The following is a 22,952-nucleotide window of genomic DNA, read 5'->3' as shown; positions in this document are numbered from 1 at the left end:
AAGAGGAGGAGAAAGAGAAATAGTTGCATGACTAGAGCTTGTTAGAAAAGGGGAGGGGACGGAGTGAGGGAGAGTGGAAAAAAGGGGTAGCAAGGAAAAGGAGAGGAGAAGAGGAGAGCAGAGGAGGAGGGAGGTTAGGAGGAGGAGAGAGAGAGAGAGAAGATAAGTTTTGAGGTGCCAACTAGCAGCGATGGGCTGACGTACAGGAGGATGGAGAAGAAGAAGGAAATGAAGAAAAAACTTTGCATGTTTTGAATATTTTGGTGTGTTTATTTTTAAAAAGTTTGGGTGTTTTCAAAGGTTCCCGCAAACAAAATTGTAAAAAGAAAACTTGTCAATTGAAAACAGGGCAACAAACAAGGCTCCCAAGCAGAGTCTTCGGCATTGCCAGACCATGAAGCACACAAATGAAACATGTTTGCTTTCATCTTTACCCACACGAATTGGTAGCATGAGTCTGTTCGCACCTTCCCTCTGTTTTCGCTTCAGGGAACGGGAGTGACGGAAAAAAGAGGATTCTTAAACTAAGATGTCAGATCAAAGTCCTCGAACTAAGTGCACAGCATCGCTTACTACTACATAGTTCAAAACTGATTACACCTCAAAACTAACCTCCCGCAGAAGTTTATATCCATCTACTGATAAATGAAGTCTTAACTCTTAACTAATTAACTCAAAATCATTACATGTTGGGAATTGCTTGACATTCTCCAGCAAGGGAAAAATGGAACTTCGATGAGCAAGATTGCATTTGCAACAAGATTACAAATGAGATGATTTAGGGCTTGAATGCTGAAAAGGCAACCACAGAGTTATGTCCACCAAATCCAAATGAATTTGAAATGGCTGCAAGTGAAGAGATATGAATTTGTTAACTCACGAGCAAAGAAACAAGTTCATTATGGTGTTCTTTTTTTTTTGGTGTTTTGTTTTGGTGGGGGGGGGGGGGGGGGGGGTCGTTATCATGAAGTGTTATTTGTTACATTGTTAAAAAAGAAAAGACAAAGTTGAAATGCGAAATACACAAGTATCTTACCAACATTGACTTCATGCTGCTGCTTTGTGTTTGGTACTGTATCAAACTCAACTGCAGGCTCTGGATTCTGCATAGGAGTTTTAGTGTATTTAAAACATTCCATACTACTATAACATTTAACTGCAAAATTATGAATAAGTATAATAAAAGAGCAATATAATCTACTATAGAAAAACATAATTGAACAAAAACTGAGAGAACATACGAATTGATTGATAGTAGGATGAACCCAGCCAGTTGTGATAGCTTTCACCGTTGCAATAGCTTCTAAGCCACCAGCGGCACCAAGGCAGTGCCCTATCATTGACTGTAGTTAAATGGAAAAAGGTCAGAAGCATGTACTGTACCAATTTACTGTAGTAAGCAACCATGTTGCATGGGGCTAGGAGCCAATATGTTGTGCTTAAATCTGGGAATAAGCAACTATAGTGGATCACACAAGAAAAATTTGTGCGAGGAATAGGGTTGTCTCTATGCCTGTGCGTGTGTGAGAGAGAGAGAGAGAGCACCTTAGTTGCATTCATTTTGATCCCTGAAGTGTTCTTGAAAACCTTCTTAATAGCATTCACCTCAGCTAGGTCACCAACGACGGTGGAAGTAGCATGAGCATTGATGTAGTTGACCTGGAAATGAAGATTCATAAACTTAACTTAATCTCAATATTCACAAATTAAGCAAAATTAGATCTTCCAGGCATGATAAAACCATATTTAATCTGTAACTAGTATAGAAATGGAACTTGCACCAGCAATAAGATTTGGAGAAAAGTAGGACCCTGACTTCACAATTTCAATCTCAATTCAGCAATACATGGAGGTTTTCATTTAATCAATTTATTGTTATCTGCTCGATATCATAGTTAAAGCATCCCAAAGATGGAAAACAATTGTATTAGCAAGAACACCCATGTTCGCTTGACTAAACTGGGATCAATTAATCTATCTCCTGAGTAATCAATGGAAGTGATATGCAGTTTCTATGTCCTGTCAAGTCACGACTACTATGATATAGGAGTTTACATAAGCACCAATAACTAAAATATAGACCAACCTAGTCTTTTTCTCATGTCTGGACACAGAAAACATAGAGCAACTAGATGCAGGCAATATCTTGAGTAAGCCATCCTCATTAGCTGTTGGAGAGGAGTAAAAAGATGCTGAACTAATACTATTCGGATGATAGCAGGCATACATGATGAAACACAATGAAGCGAGAAAAATCAATAATGCTGTGGTTCATGACCAAATTTATGCTTTTAGGTACAAGCAAAGAACAGCCAATTTAGCTCAAAACCCTCGAGTTGAGAGAACTTTATAAGATTACTTTTTTCTGTATGTCAAAACCAGAACTAAATACAAAATAAAACCTAATTTTTTACAAATTCACTCTAAACTAGGGTTCTAATCTAACTAAAAACAATTGTAACTACTCATCCTGATCCCTAGAGTCCCAATTGATCTTAGTTCATTACCAATTAACTTCTATTGTAATCCTATGTGTCAGATTGTATACATCTTATGAATACAAACATGCAGCTTTCAATATTTGAAAGTATATTTGAAGCACATTTAGGTTCTTAGAAAGGATACCTTGTAAAAGCTACAGACAAAAAATGACAAAATTCTGTGAATCTACCATTATATAATAATAGAATAGATTTTCTTAGCTACTTATTGGTCTTAGTTCCAGCATCTTTGTTAAAGTGCCAAAAAAATTAAGCATGGTCAGCTCCTGGCATTCAAGAAGGAAAAATTCTTTGAGACGGACACAATACCTGCTGTCGATCTATCAAACCCTTTTCTATGGTGTGGAGGAAAAATGCACTGCCAGAAAATCTTAAAATGAAAAGTTCAAAAAAATGGTTGACTGATTGTCAAACCTGACCAAGTTCCCTTCAATGTTCATTGGTTTATATTCAGGAAAGTGCATTGGAGATCAAAACCTCAAGAAAATCCTATGTTAAGCATCAAATTTGTTCTGACTGACCCTTGCTCTACAGATTTGACTGCAAAACTCATGCAAAAACTCAAAGTCAAGACAAAGCATAGATTTTATTTCCCCTTCAGTTTTTCCAAACGTAGAAGCAGAGTATCTTCAATCTTTCCGTTAGCAGATTGCATCTTGAGGTAAAGTTAAGGCAGTTTCGAACAAAAGTGCTCGAACTTAAGTTAAACTGCATTAGATGGAAGATGCAGCTAAGCAGGGTCCATTATAAGAATGAGCAGGGCAAAAGAACAAGAAGCAAAACAATAAAGAACATGAGTAAGGAACCAAATGCTACTTTGAACAAAAAGTCATGGATGGTGAACTATAGCAGAACCCTGTTTGGGACCTAAGCTTTTACCAAGTTTGTTTTCTTTTTTGTCAAACTTTTACCAAGTTTGTTAGCTACTAGTTTTTTAACAACTTTAGCTACAGGAACCCAAAAAAACTTATCAAATTTTGTAACCTACACACTTCAAAATATCTAATACACAAAAAACTTCCTCTTTTCTTCTTCTTTCTCCGCCACCCCGATCCACCACACCTTCATCGCCGGCCACCACCTCCGCCGCTGCTTCCGGAGCCGGTCACCTATTCCGGTGCCGGCCTTCCTTTTTTTTTTTTTTTCCTTTCTCACTCTCCCTCTCCCCCTCTCCTACCCTCCCCCTCCCCTTTGACCGATCGGTTGGTGCTCCCCTCTCTTTTCTTTTTTCTTTTTTTTCCTCTCCCTCCCCTCCCCGGCCACCCTCCCCCTTCCCCTGGCTGCGATCTGGTCGTTGACTAGAGACCAAGACTCCTGTCCTAACCACTGGACAAAAGGGACCAAAAAGCCAAGCCAGTAAGAGCTCTCCTCTCCGAGCTGTACCGGATTTCCCCCCTCCTCACGAAATTCCCCCAAGTAGCCTTTCCTTGACATCTCATTTCTGGGTCAGTCATCATTTCTGTGATCTGGTCACACAACCAGATTGGGCAAAGGGGGAGGGGGAAGGGGAGAAGAGTAGGAAAGGGGAGGAGAGGGGGAGAGGGAGATGGAGAAGAGGGGGAGAGAAAAAGCAAAAAAAAAAAAGAAAAGAAAAAACCATGGCTGCAAGTTCTCTGGCATCAGGAGGGAGAGGGGGAGGGTGAAGGGGAGTAGAGGGGGAGAGGGGAGCAGAGAGGGAGAGGGAGAGGGAGAAGAGGGGAAAAGAAAAAGAAAAAAAAATTTTGGACCATGGCTGCTGGTTCTTCAACGTCGGAGGTAGAGGTGGCAGGGGAGGGAAGGGGGAGGGGGAAGGAAGAAGAAAAGAAAAAGGAAAGAAAAGAAAAAGGAAAGAAAGAAAAAGAAAGAGAAAGAGAAAAAGAAAAGGAAAAAAAGTTTTTCATCTTAAAAAATTTTTCCAAAAACTTCTACAGTGTACTACAGTAAAGTTTTAGATAAACTTCCAAAAAACTCAGGTGTCAAACGGGGCCCAAGTCTTTTAGTCAACTCAGTAACATCAGGTAACCAATATAGACCTAGGGATTACATGACTTGCTCTACTTCCTGAAAAAATATGCCCAAGAAAAGAGGCTGGTAGCACAAATAGGTTAGAAGATTACCAGCTCCTAAATTATTTCCAAACAGAACATCAATTGACAAATGCCACCACTGTGTATTAAAGAGGAAACCCCAAGCAATAACCTCACAAATAGTCAGCAAGATATGAAGAGAAACCTCTAATTGGACTCCTTATTGCCCTTTATACTAATTCGAGCAAACCAATCACTATTAAATCAAGCGAAATAAACGAGATCAGCATCTTATATCTCCCACCCCATACATTTTGACTAGTAAAGATCTTCACAAGCATTTCAATGACATCCCAAGTAAGATATCATCACTTCTAAATAATCACGAACATAGATTTTGCAGTTAGCTTCCTGTACCTAAAACGAAATAAGCGCAACCCCAATTGATCTGAAAAGAACTCCAGAACCCAAGATGGTGCCCAAGTATTAGGGAGAAGGCATATAATATTCGTTTGTGGGTGCAGTTTGACATTACTATCCAATGTATTCTCTTCAGTTTTCAACATTAAAAAGAAATCGTAAAAAGTTGGACTAAAAGATTCTAATAAAGAGCAGCTAACAAACTCTTAAGTCCAACGACACCATCTAGAAAGAACATGGACTTCCTTAGATTACATTCAAGTTAGGGCAATGGAGCTCTTTGATATTAATGCTCGAGTCGAACCCTTGGGAACTGCCTGAATCTTGAACCAGAATGGGCAGCATTTGTGGGATTTGACATCTCTGGAACAAAAACTCCAAAAAAATGGATGGTCCACCAATTTGGCCTTAATCCGCCTTATGATGCCAAAGAGAAAAATTGGTGAGATCGTGTCCTGTTTTTCGTATCATATTTATATTTTTAAGGTAATAATGGTAGTGAAAAAATAGCTTTTCTAAAAAGCTCATAGAGCCGTTACTCAGGAAAGAGAAGTCACTTGTCAAACAAATATTGTCTCTCTCTTCCTGGGAACAGTATAAAAGTCAGTTTCTCAAAGTAAAGCATTAAAATCTCCTACTAAAATTTGTAGCCACCATCTTCAAACCTTTTCTTGCACTATGACTAAAGCAATGATGCTTTTTGAGTATCTAGAGAAATACCCCAGGGACAGTTAAAAAATTTTCAGCAGATCAACAAAAGTACATTAGATTCATTGTTGTGTGAAGACTTATGAGTTAACTGGAATAGGAAAGGATAGAAAACAGCAGAACAAGGAAAACGTATGGCATGGTTTAATGGCAATAATATTTGAAAATGTTGCAATATAATATTTGTTTTTCAGTTATGTACCTCCTCAGGAGAAACACCAGCATCTTCAAGGCTACTTTGGATGCATGATGATACCCCCAGTCCATCAGATCGTGGATCAGTCATGTGATAAGCATCACAGTTTACAGCACCACCCAAGTACTCAGCAATTATAGGTGCATCCCGTTTCATTGCATGTTCCAAACTTTCCATCACCTGCCAAGATGTGAAAATCTCTCAGAGAAGTTGACATGTACTAACCTAATTCCAGAATCCTCATAGCAAGAACATTTGAATGCTCAAAAGAAGAAAAATACAGTTAAAAAAAAAAATTTAAAAGTGAAAGATTAGGAAAGAAGTACATCAAAAAAAAGGAAGTCCTTGTCGAAAAATCTTCAAAGTACAGAAACAATAAGAAGTTTCTTAGCATGATAATACAAGATGTGTTCTTAAATGCTCCAGAAGCAACAATCTAAAGAAGTAAAGAAAAAATCACAGTCGGTAGCACAAAGACATATGTTTTAATTTCAAAAAGTCTTCACCTTGCTGTGACTCTAAATTAGCAACCACTCTGGAGTCACCCAGCCTCTCAGTTGGATTAAACAAAAATGACATTCCATAAGAAACACTACATCAGCCAAGGTGATTTTCAGAATTAACTCTCAACATTACAAATTTCCATTACATCAGTCAAGGTCATTTTTTTTACACCAAATCTATAATTGCATACTATAAGTTTACATACTATGTTCCATCACATGATCAAAAGAAATTCACCTATTTACTCTATAGTTTCACAAACTAACCTAACTAATACCACCAAAACAGTTTGGCACTATGAATAAAAAGATTGATATCTGTTGAGGAAAACTATATAACAAACTAAATAGATAGAAACTGATCTTTCACATTTAATATCAGTTCCATTCAACACCAAAATAATTAATAAACTTTTAGTCTATCAGGGCTTTGCAAGAAAATCAGAATGGGAATTGACATCCCAGCTTCTAGCATTATAAATTGAACCCATGACCATTTACTTCATTCTACTAATAAAATAACTCTAACAAGAACTTAGAAATTCCAGAAAATCAAAGTTGTACAGACATCTTAATAGACTTAGTTGGAAAATCTTAGAATTGTAGACTTCTTAATTGACTTAGTTGGAAAATTAGAAAACTAACTGTTTATGATGTGGCATGCAATTTCAGTGCTTTTTTTTGGGAAAAAAAATAGCTTAAACAAAAACACAAAAAGAAAAATGGCAAATCTGAGTTATGCTCTAACTTATAGATCAATGCAAAAAACTGGTCATATATCCTTGATTAGACAGTATACAGAAAAAGAAAAATGCTACTAATTACATTTACACTACAAGCAATAGGGGATGCATACTTACCAAGACTCCAGCACCTTCACCCATAACAAAACCATCTCGGGCTTTGTCCCAAGGTCTAGAGGCAGTTTTTGGATCGTCATTTCTCTGAGATAGAGCTCTACATGCAACGAAACCTCCCAATCCAATAGGAATAATGGCAGCTTCAGTTCCACCAGCAATCATCATATCAGCCTCACCTCTGCGGATGTGATTGGCAGCCGCATAGAAGCAATAATTTGAGGTAGCACAAGCAGTTGAAATTGAGTAGTTTGGTCCCATAAAACCCAGATCAATGGCAAGCAAGGCAGACCCCATATTTGTTATGGCATAAGGTATGAAAAAGGGAGTAATTTTCCGGTAACCTTTCTCTATTAGGGCCTGAACTCCATCGGAGAACACTGTAAGACCACCCATCCCTGTTCCAACAAGAACACCAGCTCGCTCCTTGTCAATCTGTATTCATAGCAGAAGTAGAATAAATTAGGGAGATGGAATAAACAAACAAATAGGACCAGCAGTATTGTTTTATGCTACATTACGAATTTGAATAAACAATGACCTTCCACCAACAATTCGAAGAGGAAGAAGAATGGCAAGTCTCAGCTGAAACACTTGTAATATTAACTTTTCACAGTGAAAGAGAAGATCAACTTTCAACCCAATTCTGGTATATTCTTCAATAAATTACATTTGCACCTTTTCCTCTATAGTTGCATTTGAAATGCCACGAACACTCTTCTTGATTTCAATTCACAACAATATTGATGCAGATCCAGTAGAGAAAACAGGAAAGAGATTAATAGATCACTACTTGCAAAGATACTTGGCAGGCTGTACTCAATTTTCTAACATTTGCAACATGTGAATGGGAACCCGCATATCAAAATCTAATTCAAACCTACTATTTGCATTTCAACGTCCTCTAGAGCACACCAGGACCAAACGTATTTGAGCTAAAAGCATGTATCTTAACCATTTCAAATTGTTGAAAAGAAAGGCAATTAAAAAACAAAAAACTTTTTAAGAACTGCTGACCATAAGCAATTAAGAAGCAAACTTTTTAATCCAACACTCAACATAATGTTTTAACCAGGTAACCTTACACTTTAGATAGCACTCTTGAAACCAAATCAAGTCAACATTGTGGCCAAAGAGCATCGCATTTATCAAAACTAACAAAATGGTTAAACATAAAGATCAATTGAAACAATACGGACACTGAAACAAGTTCCAAAATGCAGCATTCATACCCAGCTCAAAAATAACAATAAACCAAAGAAAGAATGTTCCAATCCAAGAACAAAGACAACGAACTTCTTCAAGACATACCGATGGTGCTTAAATTTCAGAGTACCAACTAGAACAGAAAATTTTACTAGAATCAACTAATTAACTTACCTTTTATTCAGTAAATTAAGAGAAAGTTCGTTAAACTTGAATAAACCAACGAAAAAACAACTATAAAATTCAGCGCAACTGAAGGAATAAAAGCTAATCAATTAGAATAAATCATAAAATGCACTAATTACTCAAGAAAACGGATGATAATCTTAGAATTGAACTAGTATAGACCCAACCTTGCCGATTCTATCAGGGGCGAGATCGGCATTTTCTAGAGCCTTTTTCCCAGCAACAATGCAGTACCTCAAGCAATCATCAAGCCTCCTATCATTCTTCCCATCTATATATCCTTCAGATTTGAATCCCCTTATCTGCCCACCAAATCTCGTCGGAAATTTGGACGCATCAAACCTATCAATGGCCGTAATGCCACTCTCTCCTGCGAGCAATTTCTCGTAATACGCGTCCACATCATTACCAAAGACGGAAACCAATCCCATCCCAGTAATGACAACCCGCTTCTTGGGGTCTTTTTCCCGCTTGGGAGCTGAAACGGTGGAAGCGGAGGCAGAGGCGGAGACGAATGGGAGCCTTCTGGAAACAGAGGCGGGTGGTTTTCGGGTGATTGAGAGGAAATGTGAGGTGGGTTTTCGAAGAGGGTCCAGTGGAGATGGTCGGAGAGGAGGGGTTTGAATAGTCTGCATGGTGGATGACGGTGGCAGACGGCCGAGGACGAAGAGGGCGGGCGGGGGTGGTGTTGGCGTTGTTTCGATGAAAACGATGCAGATTGCTGGGCAGAGCACCGATGAATTCAATGTTTATTGCCACTTTGCTAGTTAGTGGTTTTATGCTGTGTCTTTTGTCATGCGTTAGTATATGTTTTTTAACGTGTGTGAGTGTGTGTGGAAGTCAATAAAAACGTGACAGGGAAAAAGAGTTATTTCACTTATTTGCAAAAGTTTAGGAATCTTGTGTGTGGTGTAGACAAGGTAGGATTTACCAATGGGAGCAAGGGAAAATGGTTGTAGGTGGAAAAGTTTAGAACTTCGGGCAATTAGGCTAGAAGTTTTCGAACTTGGGCAATTAGGTTATGGTTGTTTTATGATTTCTGAAAAAGGGTTTTATATATATATATATATATATATATATATATATATATATATATAATTGAATGAGTTCTGCTGAAGTATTTTTGACTTTTTTTATTTATAGTTTTACACTTTGCCCAAACTATGGCATAAGTCAACATTTCCTAAACTAAACGTCTTAATTACAAAATGAAGGACTAATACCCTTAAATGGGGTAGTATTTGAACACAATTTACCTTTTTAATTTTTTGAGAAAACTCAGAATGTTGTAACATCCCATTGTTTTACTGCTGTGTGCATTCCTGCATCAGACTTTTGTTATCAGCGCGATAGGTTTTTTAAAAAACAAAGAGGTTGTGAGTTTAATTGATTGTAGTTGGTCATGCTGTTTATTCATAGAAGGCATGATGATCATTAAAAGAAATGAATATATCTACATATATACTACAAATCATGTGAGTTGTAAAAGAATTGGATAATGAAAAAATTATTGTAAATATTCTTCTAATTTCTCATACAAAATAAAACAAATCTATTAAACTTTTGAGAGTTTATTGAAATGAATTTGTTAGTGAAAAGTGTAGTTAATTACTAAGTTTATTTGCATTCCAGATGTTAACTTGCGTTGTGCAAAACAAGTCAAAGTTGATATACAACTCGAATTTTTTTTTTTTTACCATACTTGCCTTGGTACCTTATTCAGAAATAACAAGACAAGTTTAATTTCTTTAGTGATTGCCGGCCATATAGTATGCGATATTGAGGATGATGTTTTATTCAAAATTAAAAATATAATGCCTTGTATAAAGAAAAATTAAAGGTAGCCATTTCTTATAAGAAAGTTTGGTATGGTAAAAGAACAGCTATTGAACTTGTTTATAGTATTTAAAATACCAATTTTGCTGAATTACCGAAATATGTGAAAGCATTTGTCCAATTAAATTCGGATATTGTGGTTGAGTGACTTTACCATTTAAGTAGTATACGGCATGTGAAGACATTTAAATATGTGTTTTGGAATTTGTATCAGCAATTGATGCATTTCACGTGCATAGATAGGGCTGTTATTAGCGTTGATGGCACTCACATACGAGAGGAATACAAAGGCAAATTGTTTGTTACAGTGACGTGAAACTCGAAAAACAAGATACTCCCTGTCGCTTTTGCCATTGTTGATGAAGAGATAGTTTCTAGTTGATCATAGCTCATAAAGAAATTTAGGTATCATTTGGCCCGAGATGGATATCCTGTTTGTGTCATCTCTGATTGGCATAATGCCACTATCCATGCCATGATAGAATTTGAGTATTGACTAGAGCTGTTGGTATTTTACAGATTTTACCTTTGACATGTAACAAGTAATTTAATGACCCAATACAAAGACTTATACTTGAAAAGGTTGTGCTAGGCACTTGGATGTACTCGATAGATGCCAAAATGGAGGGGACTTGGATGAGAAATGACAAGTATTTATAAAGAAGTATGAACATATTTGTCTGAAATTAACTCAGAGAAGTGGTGCCTTGGACATGTCGGGACCACTGTTGAGGTATCTTTCAAATATATTTGAGAGTTATAACAATGTTTTGACAGGGGACAAGACATTTGCCAAATGAGGCTTCTATTGACTTGACATTCCACCAAATAGTGGAGTTGTTTAGAAGCAATAGTTATCAAACAAAGCATTAGTGTCATCATTTTCTCCCAAGATTTGGCGAAAACATAAACATACAAATCAAAAAGCAGGCAGCCACAAGATTAAGGAATATGATGCCTACTCAAGATGACTGATGTCTTGATGGAAGAGACAGTAATTCATAGATGGTCAACTATTTTGATGAGACATCTTCATGTGAGAAGTGGCAAATATATAGGCTTTCTTGCTCACACATGATGACTATTTGAAAGCAAAAAGGGGAAATTTTGAAAAACATGTAGATGTCCTATTTATTAAGAGAAGGTGGTTTATGTTGTATTAAAAAAAGATTAATCCCTTGCCAAATTCTGACAACTGGCAAGAACCTAATTCGAAGTTATAAGCAGACAAAAGTAGATGTATTGTACGTCAAGCAAGTTGGGTACATACAAGGTGCATTGAGAATAAGATGGATGAAAGAGACCCATGAAAACCTAGAAAATGTACAAATTGTCGTCAACTAGATCACCATAAAATATTGTCCTATCTCTAGGCCTTAGATTTAGTCTCATGTGTTGCTTAATGTACTTGATTTGTCTTGTCTCATATTCTTTTATAGTTTTTATAGTACACGTAAAATTGTTGTTTAATGTAGTTAACTTGGTCATTTTGTAGTTGATGTTATGTAAATATTGTGTCTATGTCTAATCCAACCTATTGACCGGTTTAAGTATATTAGTTATTTGCTCTTGTTTATCATATAAAATTCTCAAGTTTTAGTGGTAACCATGTAATGAATAAAATACACTTTTCAAAATTTTATGCTTACACTTATAATTGTGAAACATTATCATACAAATACAACTCTAATTCTATATGTAGATACTCTCAATATGGATGATATTCTACTTTATACTGATCCTAATCTAGGACCATATGTGCATGACCTTATTTTGTCTAGGACTAGTCTATAAAGGGCACAATCTATATTTTAGGGTGCCATTTCAAACCATTAGCTATATATTAGGAATTATGATAAGGCATTTTGGACTCATAGGCCTAATTTGGATCGTGTCATGCATTACATCAAACTAGCAGGTTTTGAGGGTTTTGTTCAATGCAGTTGCATTTTGTTAGATCATGCATTGGTTACTAGTCGTATGGAGCACTAGTTACCTGAGATCTATTCATTTTACTTGCCTATTGGAGAGTCAATGGTGACATTACAGGATGTTAAGGTACTTTGGGGACTACGTATTGATGGTTCACCAATTACCAGATTTGATACTTCATGAACTACAAATGATGGGGACTTTTGTATCAAAAGTTGATAGGTTTCATTCTTACTAGGAAAAATTTTGATGGATCTCGATTAAAAATAGGATGTTTATCCAAGCACTAGATGTGAACTTGGCAGAAATCGCATTTAAGGAGCTATGTGAATAGTGTGTTCGCATTTATCTACTATTACTTTTAGGAGGGTAATTATTCTCCGATAAGTCTAGTAATATCGTACATTTATTATATCTCACCATGCTTCGTGACCTGGAGACTATAGGTCAGTTTAGTTGGGGGAGTGCAGTTTGGCCTTCTTATACCAATGTTTATGCGATGCCATATCACCCAGTGCAATCGTCATTTTAGACCCCTTATTACTAGTAGGGGTGGGCACGGGTCGGGTACCCGTCCCAAACGGCAAATGGTTGACCCAATCCTAATATGTCGAGTCACTATTTTTTTTACTCTAATCCACTCCGCTTGTCCTCGGGTACCCGATCCTCGGATACCCAAAAAGAAACCACCTACAAGTAGCACAAGCAATATGAAAGATAGAGCATAACCTACAGAGACCCGAATGCTTAACACAATCAGAAAAACATAGAATGGCATGAAACAGAGCAAACAGCTTAATATAATCACAAGAAAGAAGATTGCAATCATTCATAAAAGATGAAGACTATCATGGTACTGAACAACTCTGGAAAGCAGAACAATTACCACTTGATCACAATACAGTTAGTACATTCTTGTCAGAATTTTTCATTAAGCCAATTTGCAGATATCTTCATACTCAACCGCCTTAATCACCCTGCCATCATAAATTCCCTTCTCAATCTGCACCTTAGCACAGAACTTATCTGTATCAACAGCTAGCAGCCTAGCATTTGACCCACGATAAGGCCCATTAACTATTCTCACAAGTCCCCCAATTTGTGGAATCAGAGTCTCAAGCTCTTCTTAACAACTCGGATATTACACAGCATATATTGAGTCCAAATTCAAAAGATACTAATAACTGTGAGTCACAGACATGAAACGTTTAGTCCATCAGCCGTAGATTTTTCACTTTTAGCTATCCAAAAGAAAAACATTCTCTGGTAGTACTCAAAAAGCGAAATGCTAGTGGTCAATAGACTTCATAATTGAAACTCTTTCTATTACCCAATTCTGCACTTTCCTATAAATTAAAGTTTCTATATTTGGTCTAAACATGACTTCATTAAGCTGAAATTTTGACATAAAAAGTTCAGTAACTTTCCGTTGAGGTTTCTTACAATTTGAATTGGTATCCTTAAGGCTTCAAATATCATCATGTTTGCTTTCTTTTATATTGAGTTTCAATATAACAAATTCAACCCATCGACACAAAAAAACTTCATGCAAAATGCTGACAAATACTTGTCCAAATTACCTTTATGTGAAGGTCGGCGTTGCACTTGTACAGCTTTTGTTTGACTGTTTGAGACTTGAGAAATTGAAGGTCTCTATTGGATCTTTTGCTTGAGGCTTGAGGCTTGAGGCTTGAGTTTTGAGAATCTTTTGCAGCTTTCTTTTGAGTTCGAAGGGGTGGGCAAAATTGAAGAGGAGGAGAAAGGGTGAAAGGAGTTGCCGTTGCCCGTTGCGGCCAGAACTAGAAGGAGTGTCGGCGCTGAAGACTGAAGAGTTCCAAACTTCCAGTTGAATGATTGATGTTCGGGTTAATAACTTAAAAATATTATGAATTTGTCCCTATATTTTTTAATATTTTTATAATATACCCCCGGGTCGGGTACCCACGGGTTTTTATTTTTATGAGTTGTATCCGTATCCGAATATTATGGATACCCGACCCTATCTGCTCCACTAATAAAAATCGGATCGGATATCCTAATTTTTGGTGCGGGTCAAATCGGGTTTTCGGGTTTTTTTTCCCGACCCCTACTTACTACTACTTTAGGTAACATTTGGCATATAAAATAGACTCTTAGTAAAGCTAATTTAAAGTTTTATAGTTATGAGAATAGGTATACTACATTCTTTAGATCGGTGTGACAAGGTCAATTATGACTGGATTAATATACATCGAATTTATATTGATATATGGAATGATCAACATGCAAGGGTACAAGATGGCACTATAGTTGAATATTGTCATTGGTATCGGAAAAGAACAATCATTTATATTTCCAACCTATATCAGCATTCTATTTTCCCAAAAGGTTATCAAGGTGATGGTGCTAAGGTAAAGTATCTTGTAAATAGATAACTAGCTTATGACTTTGCTACACTTTTTTCCTTTTTTCCCTTTTTGATGTATTGTTAAATTAATTTAACAGTATTTACTCATCAGATGGATGTTATGTGGTGGCTATGCTACGTGGCATTGGATTCTATAGCAGTTAATGATGCCCAACACAATAATTGTTTGTTTGCAATGAAAGATTTTGCACTTACAACCATGCTCATTATAGGGAGTCATGACGTCTTTCACTTTGCCTTTCACCTATATCATAGCGTGTTCCACATCAAATGGACCCATATTGAATTCAACAAGCTCTTCGAAATGCCCATGGTCAGATTGGACAGAAATTTTGCAGAAGTGCAATGGCTTGTGGGATAGGGCTGCTAATAGGTGACTTGAAGTGGGATTTTGATGGGAACAGTTCTGGATTGATAAATAAGATAGGAAAAACTCTTGGATATCATAGAAATAAAGCAGAGGGATTTGACCTCTGAGTTTTTAACAAAAATGTGAGATATTATCAGCTCATCTAACAAGTATTTAAAGGGATTTTCAACATCTTGCTGCTCTTTTTTCAATTCTCCCCCTCCTTCTGCTTGCTTGAAATTTTCTCTCTTATGTTATGTGTTTTTCTTTTGCTTTCCTTGTGCTTTGGTTGGCATCTTAAGGTAGTTTCTTTTCTATGCCCAATGAATTTAAGGACAATTGTTAATTGGGTAAGTATGTACGTTATTACCACAGCTTTTAGTACAGTAAAAACTTAGCCACTAGGGTTTAGCATTCATGTGCGAGGAGATTCTCTACTAGTCTACTTCTTGTTTTTCTTTTTTCCTTTTTTTTAAATTAATAATTTTTTTTAACTTTTTCTTTTTTTTTGTTTTACATATTAACTCGGGTGAAATTAATGATGTACTAACTTTTTTCGATAACTTAAAGAAAAACCAGATAAAGCACTCAGTTTTTTTTTCTAGTCTTTATTTGTTGTCTTGTGGTTCAAGAAAAAAGTGAAAGAACATAAAACTAGTGAAGATAATTTCCCTTTGGACATGGTAATATAAGAGGTTTGATCTCAATATCCTTCGCTAAAGAATTGTGGAGAGAGGTTCCACTTACATTTTACTTTGCATGCTATATAAATAATTAGAGCAATCAATCACAAGAAATTGAAATTCTATCCCAAAAATTTGAAAGCAATTGTTTACGGGGTTAACGCCCTTAAGGAATTCTATCTTTGCTTGGTTATCATTTTCATTAACTTAGATCAATTCTTGAGAAACTACTATTAAGCTAGTTATGGATAAAAAATTCAGAATATTGCTAGATAAAGATACCAAACTAAAATATAACAAAGGTATAATGTGGATACCATATTGGTAAAATTAAGTGGGACTAATACTAATAAAATGCAAAGTATAAAATGTAAGAATTCATTAAATTAGGGATAAAATACAGTAAACCCCCCCCCTATGGTTTGCCTATTGCACATGAAACTCCCTCATTGTTTAAAAACATCCACATAACTCCCTTGTGCTTTGAATTTCTTTGGAAAATGGATAGAAATCATTCAATTTGACGGAAAGATATAAAATTCCTATACTAATTCTATTTTTGAATTGTACCAGTAGTTTTTTTTTTTTTTTCAAAACGGTATATGGTTGTATTCCTTTTTAAAAGATGTACAAGTACGAGCAAAGGCTCGATGAAACTATACAAGCGGTCATTTAACCACTAAGGAAACAAAAGTTCCTCATCAAAAGTAATGCCTAAAGCATAAGTACTAAGCTTGGAGCTTAGATGATAGTTATCATTTTGAACTAGACAAAAGGAGCACATATGAAACAAAAGTCTAAGTTGAATAATATCCTCCACCACAGTTGCTAATCTGATATCCCGCGCTTGTTTGGATTGAATAAGGTTGAGGAGCTGCTGATTCTGCACTTGGAATTGGACCACTCTGTGCTGCATTTCAGCAACTTTACACATTGCCAATTTTAGAGCTAATGCTTCATCCAGCAAGAAAGATCCTGAACTGGTTTCACGCATTGCCCAGCCTGTGTGTGTTCCCTGAGCTCCTCCTATTAGACAGATTCCAATGCCTACCCATGGTTCGTGCTTGTCCCTTGTAATCCCAATGCTGAATTGCAGGACACCATGTTGTGAACAAAGCTGTGGATGTTGTAGATGTAGAGCTTCTGTTTCGGTTGTACTCATCCTAGTTTCCAGTCTATCTACTTCTCCCAATTCTGACCATTCCTTTAATGCCTTCTGAATAGCCGTCCATGGCCTGTATTTCTTGCCATTGAATTCTGCCCCATTCCTCCCTTTCCATATTTGCCAGAGTATATGGACCGATAGAGCAATATGTTGCCAACCTTGTGGTCTATGTCTAGCTTCAGTGATGGATGTCCACCATCTTCTAAAACAGCCATGTTGTTCCAATATGCCTTCCCATTGGATTGGGGCTAACTTCCATGTTATTTTTGCATCCACACAATTCAGAAATGTATGTTCAATCGTCTCCCTTTCCTCTCCACATCGCATGCAAATAGGGTCTCCAGCTTTGATTCTACCATAGATGATATCTCTGACCGGAAGAGCATTGTTTAGACATTTCCAGAGAAATATTTTCTGTTTATGCTTAATCTTTAAGCTCCACAATTGCTTCCAAATCTTCTTAGACTGATGCTCCCAACTAGTAGTGCTGTCATTCTGATTTGTTTTCTGCTTGGTTTCTTTGCTAGCCATCAGCACCTTATACCCTAAATTGACGGAGTAATTCCCATCCACACCATGTAACCAAAAATGAGAATCTTCCCTGCCAGCTAGACTGATTGGGATACTCAAAATTCTGTCCGCATCTTTGGTGTTAAAAGTTTGGAAAACCAAATTGCGGTTCCATCTTCTTTGGCAAATCAAATCTGCTACTTTCTGCAATCCACCATCCGTAGCTCTAAAAATTGACAGGTGCCGAACATGTGCAATAATAATAAATAAAACCTAACTACCACCTAAATCAGTCAGTAATCAATTCGAGTACTGGAGCAGGGACTCTAGGTGTGCAATGGGTTACTTGATTCACCCTGTTCCCGAAGAGTTTGCTTAATCCGATATACCTGAATTAATTCTTTAACTGAATTTCCTAACTAGTAGACAGTGGTAAGCAGGGTCGTCTCCTCAGGGACTGGAGAGATATTTGTTTCTTTTCAAATCAAGATTAATGGGGGGGTTTTGGTATCAAATGCCAACTGAACAAATTAAATGCAGAAAATAATTTATTAAAAGAAATAACTAAGAGAAACTCTAGCCAAGGGTGCACTTCAGAAATGGTTCATGCAACTGATCATTGATTCAAATATAATTCCAACATTCACTGATAAATTGGTTATAGTTGTCTCGCACGCGCTAAACAACCAACCCTTCCGTAATTTATCGATAGCTAAGGTACGACCGTTAGCTATTTCTCTAACCCAAAAACAACCCTAGGTACGACCGTAGGATTTAATTTCCAGATTGCATTAATAATTAGAAAGGCCCAATCCTAACCAATAAACACGCTACGAGGGTTTATTTAAGTTAGATCATATATTCCCCTGACATAAACCCAATTATACCAGCTGCTACTGGGATAGAGGTAACGAACAATTACGGATTCAATTACCCCTATTTAGCAAAACACCCCATGGCATGAACTTACTGCTTATACTCACATCTCAATTGTATTCATCACAGTTTAAAGAAAAAAAAACTACTAAGGCAAGGAAAATGCACATAAAACAGCTCAAAGCACAACTAATGCATAATTAACCCTCTCCCACACCTAAACCTTTCATTGTCCTCAATAGAAGCGGATAAAGAGGAAAATAAAGCGATAAAGGCAACAACACTTCCCTTAATACGGCGGAGGGCAGAGGTAAGGCAAATGTGCACAAAAGAGGTCAACAGGCAGCTGATTCAGTAAAAGGGTCCCAATCACAGCTTCCAGTCACAGACAAGTGCACAACCAAACAATAAAATTACCCCAAAAGCTAACTAATCCTGTGAATCAGCAAAATACTTTCCAACGCTACCAAATCACCCCAAAATTCACTTAATTAGACAAACGCAGGAACTAATTAATTAATTAATTAATTAGCAAAATTGCCCCAAAAACTAATTAAACAGGCAACCAGGGTAAAAATTCCCCCCAACTATCACTGATTGAGCACAAAATTTGACAATTAATTAGCAATCGCCCACGGATATAGCGCAGCACCCAAAATCAAGCACAAAATATCTGTCCTCAGCTAGCAATTAAAAAGAATCTGGCCTCAGCTACGAAAATAAGATTCTGTCCTCAGCTAATAAAATTAAGTAATCTGGCCTCAGCTACTTAGTGACAGAAAGATAAAGGAAGAAATCACCGGAGGTTTTGACTGGCAGTGGGTGAAGTAGAGAGCCGGGGTGACAACAGAGGGAAAGGAAAGCGCGTGGCGGGCACGCGCGTTGGAGATGGCGGCTGCTGCTGCGAGTTTCGCCAAGAGGACGCGCACCGGCTTCCCTGCGCGCTGCTACTGCTGGGCCTAGAGCTGGATTCGCCTGTCGCGCGCCTGAGCTGCGCTGGGCTTGATTGCGCCTAGAGCAGGGTGGGCGCTGTACGCGCGATCTGTTGGGCGGCGCGCGCGCGGTCTGCGCACACGGACTGCGCGCAAAAGCTGGGCGCCTGGCTGCGGGAGCTCGCGCGCGCCTGGCGTCGGCGTGCAGCTGCGCGGCTGGAGTGGCAAGCGGGCTGGTGGAGATCGAGCGGCAGCAGCGAGGTGAGGTGCGGTGGCGGCGGGCAGCGAGGAGCGGCGGCGTACAGCGCGGTGCGGAGCGGCGCCGGGCAGCAGACAGCAACTGAGAAGCGGCGGCCAGGGGAGCAAGGAAGAAGAAGAAAGAAAAGAAAGAAGAAGGAAGAAAGAAAGAAAAAGGAAGAAAAGAAGAAGTAGGGCTACGATTTTTTCCTTCTTTTTCAATAAGGGCAATTTCGTCTTTTCGGCCCTTTTTTTTTTTTTTTTTTTTTTTATCGTGACCACCTAACGTGGGCACGCTCAACTGCCATAGAATCCGCAGATCCTGAACGAAAAGTTCTTTCCCTCAGGCGTGACCATCTGGCGTGGGCACGTCTAACTGCTATGGAGTCCGCAGAATCTAAACGAAAATTCCTTCCATCAGGCGTGACCACCTGGCGTGGGCACGTCTAACTGCTATGGAGTCCGCAGAACCTGAACGAAAATTCCTTCCCCTCAGGCGTGACCACCTGGCGTGGGCACGCTTAACTACTAATTTCCTGCCACCAAACATCAAACTATTAATTGACACTAACACTTAACTAAAACTTCAAAAATGCATGAAAACTGAAACAAATAGTCTTGGGTTGCCTCCCAAGTAGCGCATTTCTTTAATGTCTTTGGCTAGACATAGCACCACTCTTTAGTCTGGATGTAATTGAATTTTTCTTGTAATTGGTGGCCTTCCTCGGGGATCCACGTGGCCATTGAGTGTAACCTTTTCCCTAAATTTTCTCTCCATTTTCACCTCGTGAATTGCTTTCATCCTATAGGACTTGTTCGCAGCAACCTTGAATTTACCCCTACAAGCAAACTTAGAAAATTCTTGCACAGAGGGATTAGTGGCATAGATAGCAAACACAGACTGAGAGTTAACAAGATGTTTCATTGTATCAAAGATATTAAAGTGGACTATTTCTCCATCAAATTCCATCGTGAGAGTACCCTTACTAACATCAATTTTAGTCTGGGCAGTACTCAAAAATGGTCTTCCTAATATAATGGGTGATGGATTTGGGGCACTTCTATCATCCATGTAAAGCACATAAAAATCAGCAGGAAAAATTAATCCATCTACTTGCACTAAAACATCCTCAATTATCCCATCCGGATAAGCACATGTACGATCAGCCAATTGAATTATTATCCCCGTTTCTTTTAATGGTCCTAAATTTAGAGAATCATAGATTGACTTAGGCATCACATTAATAGAAGCTCCTAAATCTATCATGGCATTTTTGATACTAGAATGTCCAATTTTACAGGGAATAGTAAACATACCTGGATCCCCGCATTTGGGTGGAAGTTTCCTTTGAAGTACAGCTGATACATTCTCTCCTACAATCACTCTCTCATCACCCCTTAGCTTTCTTTTGTTAACGCACAAGTCTTTTAAGAACTTTGCGTATTTGGGTACCTGCTTGATCACGTCCAATAGGGGGATGTTTACTTGAACTTTGCGGAACACATCCAGGATTTCTTTTTCCCTTTCTACCTTTATTGTCTTCTCCAGCCTGCAAGGAAAAGGAGGTAAGTTAGATTTAATAGTGGACGGAGAAATGAAGGTTACCTTAGGATCCTTGCGAATACGCCATTCCCCCTCAATTTCCTTTTCTATCTCCTCCTCGCTTTTGCTTTTTGAATTTTTCACTTTAGGCCCTTCCAGCTCCTTGCCACTCCTCAGCGTCATAGCACTTACATTCTTGGGATTCACCTCGGGCTGCGATGGCAGTTTCCCATAAACGTGGGACTCCAAACGGTTAATAGCGGTTGCCAGTTGGCTTATCCGAGCTTCTTGGTCCTTCTTGTCCGCTTTGATCTCCTGATGAAGCTGAGTAGTAGTTGTGGCCAGGCTTTTGACTAGGTCTTCCAAGGAGCTTCCTGAATTGGAGGATGAGGGTTGAGATTTTGGTTGCCAAGGCTGGTGGAATCCTGGTGGACGATTCGGGAATGAACCTTGTTGCCTGTTCCCATAACTTAGATTGGGATGGTCTCTCCAACCGGAGTTGTATGTGTTGGAATACGGGTCATACTGCCTGCGGGGCGCGGGCACGCCTCCGGCCATATTTACCTGTTCCGCCCCGTCCTCTTGCAGAATGGGGCACGAATCCGTGCAGTGGTCCATGCTAGTACAGATTCCACACACCTTCGCTCGCGGTGTGTCTCTCATGGCCAATTGCCTGACAGCAGACGTCAACTCTGACAGTTGCTGCTGGATGGATGACGTCTCTGCCTCATTGATTCTACGGGTAGGATTGCTCTCACCGAAGCCGAACTGCTGAGAGTTTTCTGCCATGGCTTCAATAAGGTCCCATGCTTCCCTCGGTGTCTTGTTCGCCAGGGCTCCTCCACTCGCAGCGTCAATAATACTCCTGTCAGTTGACTGGAGTCCCTCATAGAAGTACTGGATCAACAGTTGTTCACTAATCTGATGCTGTGGGCATCTAGCGCACAACTTGTTGAACCTTTCCCAAAAATCGTACAATGACTCCCCGGAGTACTGCTTGATGCTGCAAATCTCCTTCCTCAAACTTGCAGCCCGGGACGCGGGGAAAAATTTCTCCAGGAACTTCTTTTTCAATTATGCCCACGTGGTGATACTACCTGCAGGCAGGTAGTATAACCAATCCTTCGCTGCATCCTTGAGAGAGAAGGGGAAGGCTCTAAGTCTTATTTGCTCCTCAGTGACCCCAGGAGGCTTCATGCTAGAGCAAACTACTTCGAATTCCTTGACATGTTTGTGGGGTTCTTCGCCAGAGAGACCATGGAACGAAGGCAGGAGCTGAATCAACCCCGATTTCAGCTCGAAAGAGGTATTTTCAGCCAGAGTTGGGAACGTGATGCACAAGGGCTGATGAGTCAGGTCTGGGGTAGCCAGCTCCCTTAATGTCTGGGTGTTGGCCATGCTAAACTCGTTTTCTACTGACTCGTTTGCAAAAGATAAGTGCCCTTCTTTTCGTCTCTTGATTTCTTGTCTTCGCCTACGCGCTGCCTTCTCAACCTCAGGATCGTATATCAATTCACCTGTGCGAGAAGAACGGGGCATAAACTAGCAAAAATACCAAGAAAAATAAAATAAAACAAAATAAATAAAAAAAAAAACTGAATTCAAAAAGAAACAAATAATTCAGACGCCAGTCCCCCGCAACGGCGCCAAAAATTGACAGGTGCCGAACCTGTTCAATAATAATAAATAAAACCTAACTACCCCCTAAATCAGTCAGTAATCAATTCGAGTACTGGAGCAGGGACTCTAGGTGTGCAATGGGTTACTTGATTCACCATGTTCCCGAAGAGTTTGCTTAATCCGATATACCTGAATTAATTCTTTAACTGAATTTCCTAACTAGTAGACAGTGGTAAGCAGGGTCGTCTCCTCAGGGACTGGAGAGATATTTGTTTCTTT

The 22,952-nt window shown here is 38.7% G+C and overlaps 2 protein-coding genes across 2 annotated transcripts; both read right to left on the bottom strand.

Annotated features, from left to right (window-relative positions):
- Positions 1-395: 395 nt before the first annotated feature.
- Positions 396-9,560, bottom strand: LOC113710498 (3-oxoacyl-[acyl-carrier-protein] synthase I, chloroplastic-like). The gene is made up of 7 exons (XM_027233544.2): positions 8,751-9,560; positions 7,195-7,626; positions 5,838-6,011; positions 1,546-1,659; positions 1,242-1,343; positions 1,037-1,103; positions 396-846 (listed from the first exon to the last, which is right to left on the bottom strand). The coding sequence occupies exons 1-7, from the start codon at positions 9,216-9,218 to the stop codon at positions 779-781; spliced, it is 1,425 nt and encodes a 474-aa protein (XP_027089345.1). The 5' UTR covers positions 9,219-9,560; the 3' UTR covers positions 396-778.
- A 6,909-nt stretch (positions 9,561-16,469) lies between these two features.
- On the bottom strand, positions 16,470-17,486 carry LOC140014575 (uncharacterized). The gene has a single exon (XM_072065630.1). The coding sequence runs from the start codon at positions 17,484-17,486 to the stop codon at positions 16,470-16,472; it is 1,017 nt and encodes a 338-aa protein (XP_071921731.1).
- Between the last annotated feature and the right edge of the window lie 5,466 nt (positions 17,487-22,952).

The sequence above is a fragment of the Coffea arabica genome, chromosome 9e (assembly GCF_036785885.1).
Source record: "Coffea arabica cultivar ET-39 chromosome 9e, Coffea Arabica ET-39 HiFi, whole genome shotgun sequence".
Classification (NCBI taxonomy): Eukaryota; Viridiplantae; Streptophyta; class Magnoliopsida; order Gentianales; family Rubiaceae; genus Coffea; species Coffea arabica.
This window is presented reverse-complemented; position numbering and strand designations above follow the sequence as displayed.